Source organism: Arachis duranensis, chromosome 10 (genome assembly GCF_000817695.3).
Source record: "Arachis duranensis cultivar V14167 chromosome 10, aradu.V14167.gnm2.J7QH, whole genome shotgun sequence".
Lineage (NCBI taxonomy): Eukaryota > Viridiplantae > Streptophyta > Magnoliopsida > Fabales > Fabaceae > Arachis > Arachis duranensis.
The window spans coordinates 75,062,093-75,073,304 of record NC_029781.3 but is presented as its reverse complement, the minus strand read 5'-3'; the positions used below and the strand labels follow the sequence as shown (position 1 = coordinate 75,073,304).

Here is an 11,212-nt window from a genome sequence, read left to right as displayed (position 1 = left end):
CAATAGGGAGTCCGTCGTTTTTGCCGTCGTCGCATCTTCCCGTTGTCGCAAGTTCGTTGGTCATCGCGGCTTTGCAGTTCGTCGCCTCTTCACAGGTCGTCGCGCCTTCGCCGGTCATCGCCTCTTCGCCGGCCGTTGCCTCTTCTCCTCGGGTAAGTCACAGAACTCTGATTTTCATTGTTTATTTTGATTTTGAAGCATTTGTTTGATTCTGATTATGAAATTTTTCTTGTTTATTTGATGTTGAAGCATTTGTGTTTGTGATTATGATGATTCTGATTATGAAATTTTTATTTTGATTTTGAAGCATTCTATTTATAATTATGCAGATTCTGTTTATGAAATTTTTTTATTATTTTGATTTTGAAGAATTTGTGTTTATGATTATGCTGGGGCTGATTCTGATTATGAAAGTTTTATTCTAATTTTGAATCATTGTGTTTAAGATTATATAGATTTTGTTTATGAAATTTTTTTTATTATTTTAAGTTTAAAGAATTTGTGTTTATGATTATGCTGGGGCTGATTCTGATTATGAAAATTTTATTCCGATTTTGAAGCATTGTGTTTATGATTATGCAGATTCTATTTATGAAATTTTTTTTGATTATTTTGATTTTAAAGTATTTGTGTTTATAATTATGCTGATTCTGATTATGAAATTTTTATTTTGATTTTGAAGTATTTATGTTTATGATTATGCTAATTCTGGTTACGAAATCTTCCTAGTTTATTTTGATTTTATTTTCTTTGTTTTATTCTGATTTTGAAGCATTTATGTTTATAATTATGCTGATTCTGATTATGGAATTTTTGTATTGATTTTTAAGCATTTGTTGAGTTATTATATGATTTTAATTTAAACTATTTTCTTTTTGATGTAGGATTCAAGTAAATCGAAATCTACCATCAATATGGATGAAAGGAGGATTTAGAATTATGTTTTTACAATAATGTGATGAACTTTGTTTGGTTGTTTATAGATACGTTTAGTTGTTTATTGAATATTTGGTTGTTTTATGGATATGTTTAGATGTTTATGTTTGTTAGTTATTGCTATTTAAGTCTTTAAAGACAATCAAAATTATGTTTGTAATGACAATTGAGGATTATCTTTTTTTATTTATTTTTTCATTTTTTGTATTTTTGTATTTTTTATTATTTTTTACAAAAATCCGCGGATACCCAGGTTCCCGGCGGATATGGAGTCCCCGCTACCCGTCGCGGGAACGGGGACAGATATTGGGGGCAAGGACGGGGGACGATTTCCGCCTCCATAGAGACCCGTTGCCATCCCTAGGACTAAGGTTATGGGTAAGTATATTGATTCGAACTTCATTTGCTTTTTTGGTATAATTAATTAATTACTTATATTTTACTACCTGGCTCAGGAAAAAGATACGTTGAGATTTAGGGTTGGTGTGCTCGTTCAAATTAGGATGGAGTTGGAACGAATAAAAATTAATTTTTATGTTTTTTAAATCATAAACTTAAAATAAAGAATATAAATTTGTTTATTTTTTTAATCTTATTTAATTTGGAGAAGATATAAAAAATTAAATTTAAAAAAAAAATTTGCATAATTTTAATTGCTAATTTTTTTTAATTTTCTATTTAATATCTTAAATCATCTTTAGTTTTATTATTTTTTCAAATTTTTTAATTTTTATTTTCATTATTTTTTTTCTTACCATTCTCCATACACATATCTATTGTTATTTATTTTATTAAGTATAAGAAAGATAGGAAAAAGTACTACATGTACTTAGTAGAATAAAGAAGAAGACAACAAGAATATAAGTTATCTGTAAAATAAAAAAGATAACTGTAAGAAGAAAGAAGGAAAATTAACTGAAAATTATATTTTTTGACCAATTTTTAAGATAGTAGTTATATTAATCAGAGACAATAATAGCTATACGTGTATAAAAAATAATAAGAGAAAAGTATAGTATATAATATGATGAGATGATATAATAAAAATAAAAATTAGTAATTTTTAAAAATAATAAAATTAAAAAACATTAAAGATGTTCAAGATGAGATTGAAGAAATACATTTTTTTATCTATTAGAATTATGGATAGAGATAAAGAATGATTTGGATATAAATTTTTAAATTTGCTTCTAATTAAACAGGATTGAAAAAATAAATAAATTTGATAATATTTATAAATAACTATTCTTTATATAATATTAGTAAGTGTTTATATTGATTTTGTTACACATAATAACAACAAAATATTTTTTAATCTTTTTTTAATTTAAATTTATTTATTTTATACATTTTATATGTTAAATAACTTAAGGTATTTTATACGTTTATAATTTATTTTTAATTATTAATATTAAATTTATAATTTTAAAAATAAAAATATAAAATTAATTTTTTAAACTCAATAGAAAAGCAGTTGAATAGGCACGGGAGCCGCTAGTTTAGGTAGTGACGGAATAAGGACTAACGTGTTTTCTCACAAATTAGTAGCAACATAAAATAAGTGAGGAAAGTCTATCAGTTGTTAAACAGTTGCTAATTCCTCACTAAATAAGCTTTTGATCAGTGACTCAATTGCAACCAATTACTTCTAACATTTTTTCGGTTAGTTTTGGATTTGTTATAACTCTGCGACGGATTTCCAACGAGATTAGTGAATAATTTGCTACAAAATAGGTAGGATATAACTTTTGCTTTGCAACAATATTGTCATTGCCAAGTCGCTCATTAAATTAAACTTGCGACAACTTAGCGACAAATATATTTCGTCCACTAATCAGCAACTTGAAATCAGCGAACGAAGTGGGTCGGTTGTTAAACGGTCGCAAATTTCTCGCTACTTAGGTCCTAGGCACTCAATATCCGTATTTCCACTTTAGCGACTAATTAGTAAAGAACACTTCCCTAACTGAATGATTTATTTGTTGCGACGAGTTAGCGACGACTATTTTCTGTCACTACCCTAATTTTGAATTTTTACAATATTATGCGACAAATTAGCGAGATACTAGTTGCTTGCTAAAAATAAAAACTTTGGTGACAAATTAGCTAGGAATTTGTCCATAGCAGAATGCTTTTCAAGTCTTTGTGACGGATTAGCTAGTAACATTGTTCCTCACTAATTAGCCTCTTCGCACAAAGTTTATTTAGCAACGAACTAGTGTATGAACTGTTTCTCGCTAATTGTATATCAAACACTTGCGACAGAATAGTGACAATAATATCCCTCGCTACTTTACTTTTATTCGATTGAACCCATAAGTGACTGATTTGCTAGAACATTGTCACTCGCTAATTAATTTGTGACAAATTAGTGAGAAAATTTTCTCCACTCTTTTTTTAGCTACAAAAGTCAATCTGCGAGAAACAAACTTACTCGTAAATCTCTCGCTAATCAGTCGCTTTTCTCAAGTTCGGGTATTTTGTGATCGCTTATTAATTTTGTCGTTAGTGTGTCACTAATTTCTCACAAGTTACTAACAAAAAATATTTCTCGCAAAAATTCGTCGTTAATTTGTTAAATTCTTGTAGTGTATCTATATATTAGACTTTATTCATTTAGATTTGACTAAATAATGGGTCAAAATATGAACATCATCCAACCAAAATATTATTGACCAAAATTAGACTGGACGAACTATACATCAAGTAGCATTTTTTCGGACAAGAACAAAAGTAATTTTGAATTTAGGACATAAATTTAAAAAAAAATAACGTATTAGTAGTTGACATCAGCAGTATAAGTTAAAAATGATGGGCATTTGAAAAATTAATAATCAATGAATATGATATGTAAAGTTTACTGTGTGATGGTTGCGACTATACTATTGTCATTAATTAGTTGGCAGTTGGCACTATCAGTGACCAATGTGGTTGAATATGTCTGTGCTGTGCCTCAAGAAAGACAGCTAGAAAACCGAAAGCAAATGGCGGGTGCAAGTGCAACAACTAACACGCAAAGGAAAAAGTGAAAAACAGAGAAAATTAAATGAGTCGTTGCAATATACATGCAACTAGTAATACTTATTTCTATTTTTGATAAAGTGTATAATGTACGGTTGTTGTCTTATATGGAGTAATTATTCTCACGTTAAATCTAAGTATGGTAAAGTAATAGTTTTCTTTTTTAATATATTTAATAAAAAATTAAAAATAACAAAAGAAGATAAATTTAAATTTTCAAAAATAGATGGCCAGGAAAAGATATATTAGGGTAGTATCCTACTCCAACTAGGCAACTAACATAGCGCGTAGAATAGTGGCATTTTCGTAATAAAACTTAGAATAGTATTAGTATAGATAGATATAAATGGAAACGCCAAAACCAGATGGCTAAGAGCTACGACTATGATCGCAGCATAAGTTTAGAAAAATCTAAAGCCTCTCGCTCGTTGGTCTTAACTCTCTAACAAGATCTGCAAATATCTGAAATCTTTCATGGAGCAAAGTAAAGAGGTACCTTAATTCTCACACTCTCTTTTTTCTCTCCAAACTTGAGACGTTGTTGTTTTTGGTTGCTAAGAAAACGAGGTATGGAAAACTAATCAAAGTGGAAAATTCATGTTTCTGTGTCCATATGGTGAATTCAGTCTCTTGTATCGGAGTCGGTTTTTGTGTAATGAAGTTGATGTGGCTGCAGCTCAACTCAACAGAGTCTTGTTCTGAATTTTCAAACATAGTTTTATTCTGTGAAGATTAATCTTAGTTTTTTTTGTTGTCCCACCATATCCCTCAATTTCGGCAGTTCAATTTCTAAGACATCATGAATCTAAATTTCATTTTAAGTTTGTCTTAGCTAATGAGTTGTCTAATATACAATTCAAAATTCGAATTCATATTACTTGTTTAAGCATACGAGAGACCTAAGGGTACCATTTGACCAACCAAAGTTGATTCCATTAACTGTAGTTATTAGCACGCGTTTAGGGACTATTGGCTCCCTAGCGGGATTCGTAGGTTAATTAATTAGTTAGTATTTGACCATGCACTCTGTCTCTGATCTCTCACCATTGTTCTCGGTGCTCGTCATTCTAGAACTTCAGTCCGATCCGTTAATTAATTGACCAGTTTGTATTTTGGTATTATAATGTTTCAAAATTTGAGTCGTTCTGGTTGTGGTAAATGCTAATCCACACTATTTTTCACTTCTCTGTACCCTAAAACTTTTTCTTAATTGAGAAGCAGCTAACTTGTAAAAGTGGTGAATGTAGAAAAATGCTCCTTGGTTATCAGTGCCACAATTTGGGGACTGGGATCAAAAGGGTGGAGTGCCTGACTACTCACTAGATTTCTCAAAAATCAGGGAAATGAGGAAACAAAACAAGACAAATCTTTCAAGGGCAAGTCTTGGAAACGAAGAAGAGCTCGTGGCTTCAACCACTACCACTACAAACGCAAGCCACACTGAGCCTGAGCCTGTACACCAGCACCCCCATTATCACCAGACAAACTCTCCAACGGTAAGATTCTCGCCCTGTTCAATTTCATTATTTCATTTTAATTCAGTATTCACTAATAACTAATCTTGTTTAATTCTCGGTCTGTTCTTCACTGAGAATGATAGTGCGGTCATCACAATTCACAAACAATTTCAAGATAAGAGAATATGAAAATTGAATATACTAACACAAATCCGTGGCGGGCGCTCTATATGTTTTTGTAACTCTACCATATTAATATATCCAATTTTAGTTACTGTGGGGTCTTCATCCTCCATTTTTTTTAATTTAATGATAAACATCACTTAGTGTCAAGAACAATGTGGGGGGAAAATGCTTTTAGCAAGGAGACAAATACGAAACGTTGAATAAATAAACTACAATAGCATTAAGGAAAAAAATAACAAAAGCCAAGTAAGGTCGGCGCCAACTGGTTAATAACAAACACTTGTTGTCCTGTCGTCCATTGCCTTCCTTGATTAATGCATGCTCTGAACTCTGGAGAATTGTAGATAAATAAAAAGAAGAGTACACGTTGGACTATTAATTATAGGGAATTATATTGTGGGACCAATAGATGATTAGCTGGTTTTATGGATGTGTTGGTTTGGTTTTCTTAGAGTAATATTGTATATTATGTACACTATTTTTTGCATATATTTTTCTTATACATTTTCATTTTTATTAAAAATTAAAAATAATTAATAAAAGTTATCTTTTACGCTTAAAAAACAAATCCAATCATAATTCATACCAAGGCAAGACACAGTTCTAGTTGCTGCACATGCAATGACTGTTTGGGGCAACTTGGTTCGTCATTGGTTGACTCATAAAATAGTGACAGGTTGTTTATGGCGTATGGGTCGTAGCGTCGTTGGAGATAATCTCCAACTCATATGTGGTCATAAACAAACTAGTATAGAAAAATCTGTGGTCGGCATTGGACGCCTCGTCATATCTCATATCATATTACATCTTCTAATGTTGGAACTTGGAAATAAAAAAATAAAATAAAATAAAAAAATAGCTCCTTTCATGTATTGTTTTGTTATTTCATATTTGTGGTGGCTGACTTATGCGTTTATGTTTGAATTACAGGCAAGGAGGAGCTTCCTCAGCTACTTCAACTGCTGTGTAAAAGCATGATATTTAATTAAGGGCACGTACAAGTACAACCCTTTTGTCTTTGTAAAAAGAAAGTCCCTTCGTCCAAGCCCTACTCCGATGTTATTAATTTATTGGTATTTGAAAGTTGGGTAATCTAATTTAGAGGTTAAGATGAACATGTAAATGGCACTGATGAGTCATAAACCTGTACACGTATGATTTGATTTCAAAGTATGATTACTTGATTAGTCACTTTATCACCGTTAGGCTCTAGAACTTGAAGTACCATTGCTCTGTTCCTTCGTTTTTCGGATTGAAACTTAATACATGGAATGGAAGTTGAAAACTAGTTTGGACTTGGCGGTTAAATTCTTTTAAACTCTTCCTTTCCAATAATATATATCATTTTTGACAGAACACGTACAAACTGATGAAAAAATAGTAAAATTTAAAAGATATTTGAAGTTTTAAACTAAATAATCCTTTGCAATCTTATTCTAAATGAATGATTATTACTGTGGAGTCAAATACACTATAATTATGAACTAATATAATTGAAAATAATATTAAAAACATTTTTTATTGGACAAAATCTTGGATCGAGAGAAATGAGAATAGTTAAGAGGTGATTACTGATTAGTTTGTTTCCAGTCGTGCATGAATAACCTAACATAAGTTGTTTGTTACACAGACTCGCGTTGATCGAGTTCCAGTGTGCACTTTTACAGAGACATCTACTGAAACCAAGAACTCATACTATTGGCTTTCTCAATTCCTTCTTTGGGAGCCAGCAAAGCAACTCTTAACTACAAGAGCCTTCCATAAACCTTTAACATTCTAAATCCTAAACCTCTAACCGCAGAGGATCATTAGCTTGAAATTTCTGATTAGAAAAATGATTTAGAATTCTTACTCATCTCTCTCATTATTCTCCTAATATGTAAATAAAAAAGTTTTTTTTTACCTTTTAAGTTTTTTAAAAATTAACATCTATATTTTTTTTTTTTTGAAATAAAGGAAGCTCAACACATTAAAGTGGAGCATACATAGAAAAAAAAAAAAAAACTACAGAGCAACACCTATAATAAAACACTCTCCTGGCAATCCAGCACTGCCCTCAGCCTCTGACCGGATCACACCCATACCACTCTGTGTAGCTCAACACCGTCCTTGTTTGAATTCCCTCGATGCTTGCCCTTTTATTATTGAAGATCCATACATTACGTTCCAACCAGATGTTCCAAATCACTGCAAAGAACGCTGTCATCCACATCTTTTGCCCTTGTTGTCTATTGTGCATGCCACGCCAACTCTCAAACAGATCTTTAACGGTTCCAGGAATTACCCACTCTCTACGAAACGACCGCACCCAATTACACCACACCTGTCATGTTACCTCACACCAAAGAAATAAATGCTCAGCCGATTCGATTTCCTTGGTACACAGCACACAAATGCTATCACTCTGAATGTTAACTCCTAATTTAGTTAACCTCTCCTTGGTGTCAACTCTACCAACTAGCACAAACCACCCAAAAAGCTCAATTCTCGGAGGTACAAAACCTTTCCAAAGTGGACTTGTGAAGCTATAGCTCGTGATCTCATCCGACAACATCTCCAATTGTATGACCTGTATAACGGAGTTCGTAGAAAAAACACCGTTATTGTCAAACTTCCACATCACATTGTCCTCGTGCCCAGCTGACAACTTCACTGGACGTAACCTCTCATGGAGATGACGGAGAAGTTCCAGCTCCCATTGAAACAACTCCCTCCTCCATTGAAAATTCCATATCCATTCTAACCCATTCCAAAACCCGCAGTCCCCAATGAAAAATCCTTGTTGGCTTGAAATAGAGAAGAGTCTTGGAAAACTCACTTTTAGAGCACCATCCTGACCCTAGTTATCCTCCCAAAATCGAGTTTTTCTACCATTGCCTACTTCCATTGCCAGGCCACTGACCACTTTATCTCGAACCCGTGGTTCTTTGATATTCAGCTGACATATGTCCTTACAAGGCCTTCCTTTTACTGGTAAAGACTGAGTTGTTAGCATTATATCCGGGTTCAACTTGTTGCATGAACAAACAATCTTCTTCCATAGCGGGCACTCCTCCTTTGAAAACTGCCACCACCACTTAAACAGGAGCGCTGTATTCCTCAGCACTGCATCACCCACCCCAAGCCCCCAACTTTCTTTGGGGTCTGGACCAACTCCCACTTGACCAAAGGAATACCATAGTTACTGTCCTCTTTGCACCACATAAATTTCCTTTGTAATGCAATGATCTTGTCCGCCACCGCTTCGGCATCTTGTACAGGCTTAGGTAGTATATGGAAAGGCTATTCAAGATCGATTTGATAAGAACAAACTTACCTTATTTATTTAACACCTTCGCTTTCTATAAGCTAAGCTTCTGTTCCACCTTATCGATGATTGGTTTCCAAGTCTTCACTAGCCGCAGATTCACTCCTAGAGAAATCCCCAAGTATCTAACCGGTAAAGCGGCTTGCTTGCAACCCAGTAGTCGACACACATGATCGATCCATCCTTGCTCACAGTTTACCGAGATCAGATTCGATTTATCAAAATTGATGCTCAGCCCAGACATTAACTCAAAGCACCGCAACATCCTCTTATAGTTTACAATTGTTTCAGTCTCCGGCAGGCATAACAAAATGGTGTCATCCGCAAATTGTAAATGCGACAGTTCAATATGATCTCCCCCTACCAGCAGTGGAGCAATGCGCCCATTCCTCACAGCTTCCCCCAACATCCTATGCAAAACGTCGACAACTAGCACGAACAGAAGTGGTGAAAGTGGGTCCCCTTGTCGTAGTCCCCACTCCATCTTGAATGGCTTGGATGGTGACCCATTTACCAGGACTGCCATAGTAGCCATAGTAACACACTCCTTCACCCAATTCCTTCACCTTTGGCCAAAGCCCATTTTCTGAAGCACAACATCTACAAAACTCCATCTTACTCTGTCATAAGTTTTTTGAAAATCCAGTTTGATAATAGCTGCTGTCTTTTTCCGAGTCTTCAGCCAATGAACCATCTCGCAGGCTTTGAGTGCGCCATCATGAATTTTCCTACCCTTTACAAATGTCATCTGAGTCTTTCCGACCAACCCCGGCATGACAGCTCGCATCCTTCTCACTAACACCTTCGAAATTACTTTATACACACACCCCACCATGCTAATCGGCCGAAAGTCATTCACCTCCTTTGCACCTTTAAACTTTGGGGCTAATGTCACCCATGTTACATTCACATCCGTTGGCAACTTAGCACTTTGAAAGAACCCCATTACTGCTTCAATGAACTCCGGTCCAATATCCTCCTAACATTTCTTGATGAAGTTCATGTTGTACCCATCACTTCCTGGGGCCTTGGAAGATTCGCAGCCCCACACTGCCTCCCAGATTTCCTCTGCTGACGGCATCACTTCCAGTGCTTCAGCCTCCTCTCTCTGGATACGCTTCACCAAACCATCCCTAACCCCAATCCTCGAAACATATTCCTGCCGATATAAATCCTTGTAGAACGCTCTAATTACACCTTTTATTCTCGCCTGATTACGCACAAGTCTTTCATGTATCATCAGGGCATCTATCCTGTTATTCCGTCTTCTGGCTGAGGCAATGTTATGAAAGTATCTGATATTCTTATCCATGTTGGCAGCATGCTTGGACCGAGACATCTGTTTTCAGTGAATTTCCTTCCTAATGTACCATTTTTCACAAAATCTCACCAGCGCCTTCCTTCTAGCCTCTGTTGTACCATCATAGATCCCATCACTAACCAACTTGTCCAACCTTGTGATCTCCTCCTCAAACTGCAGGAGTTTCTTATCCATGTACCTGAAGTTATCCTTGTGCCATTTTCGCAGTGGTACTGTTAAAGCCCTCATTTTACATGTGAACTGGGCTTCTCCCAAGCTTCTCCATTCATTCTTCACCATTCTCAGAAATCCCTCATGCATAAACTAGGAATCCAGACTTCTGAATGGTCTAGGGCCCCCTCCTAATGTTGTACCTTCCAATATGAGCGAGCTGTGATCCGACAACCCCCTTGGGCCCCCTTTTAGCCAAATATCCGGAAACCTCTCAGTCTATTCAATATTGACCAGCACCCTATCAATCCGACTATAGGATCGTCCCCTAAACCATGTATACTTTCTATCAGTAAGAGACAAATCCATTAACTGCATGTCATGCACCCAACTCTTAAACTCTTCCGCTGATGCCGGCAAGCTAGTCCCCCTTTTTCGATCCTAAACATGTAAGATTTCATTAAAGTCCCCTAAAAAATAGAAAGGAACATGACACAAACCCGCCATATAGCTTAGTTCTTCCCACACCTCCTTCTTCGCATCCCTTCCATGCGCCCCGTACACCAAACAAAAAGCACAGAGGAAGTTAGTCCTGGTTAACACTCCTTCAGTGCACAGCCACTGCTCACCTTTATAGCTATTATGTACTTTAAACACTCCATCATCCCACATCAATAACAGACCCCCAGCCGTCTGAAGCCTGAAACACTTAACATACAGATCAAGGCATCGAATGGTAATAAGAGAGGATTAAGATTAGCTAAATTAAGACCAAAGAAGCATGTTTTCAATCATGTAATAATTTTAGGAAGGAAATATAAATGCATGCTAATT

At 35.0% G+C, this 11,212-nt stretch overlaps 2 protein-coding genes across 2 annotated transcripts; one reads left to right on the top strand and one right to left on the bottom strand.

The window, feature by feature from the left end:
* Window positions 1-4,304: 4,304 nt before the first annotated feature.
* Window positions 4,305-6,791, top strand: LOC107470291 (uncharacterized). Its single transcript, XM_016089684.2, has 3 exons — window positions 4,305-4,449; window positions 5,205-5,453; window positions 6,531-6,791. Exons 1-3 carry the CDS (start codon window positions 4,432-4,434, stop codon window positions 6,576-6,578), a joined length of 315 nt encoding a protein of 104 aa, XP_015945170.1. The 5' UTR covers window positions 4,305-4,431; the 3' UTR covers window positions 6,579-6,791.
* A 3,095-nt stretch (window positions 6,792-9,886) lies between these two features.
* On the bottom strand, window positions 9,887-10,507 carry LOC107470290 (uncharacterized). The gene is made up of 2 exons (XM_016089683.1): window positions 10,298-10,507; window positions 9,887-10,246 (listed from the first exon to the last, which is right to left on the bottom strand). Exons 1-2 carry the CDS (start codon window positions 10,505-10,507, stop codon window positions 9,887-9,889), a joined length of 570 nt encoding a protein of 189 aa, XP_015945169.1.
* Window positions 10,508-11,212: the final 705 nt, after the last annotated feature.

Excerpts from the sequence above, each read along its gene's own strand:
- LOC107470291 (XM_016089684.2), top strand. Across the intron at positions 5,454-6,530 it reads ACCAGACAAACTCTCCAACG|GCAAGGAGGAGCTTCCTCAG; the intron begins GTAAGATTCTCG and ends TTTGAATTACAG.
- LOC107470290 (XM_016089683.1), bottom strand. The coding sequence starts at position 10,507 with ATGGTGAAGAATGAATGGAGAAGCTTGGGAGAAGCCCAGTTCACATGT. Across the intron at positions 10,247-10,297 it reads AGGCTAGAAGGAAGGCGCTG|ATGTCTCGGTCCAAGCATGC; the intron begins GTGAGATTTTGT and ends CACTGAAAACAG.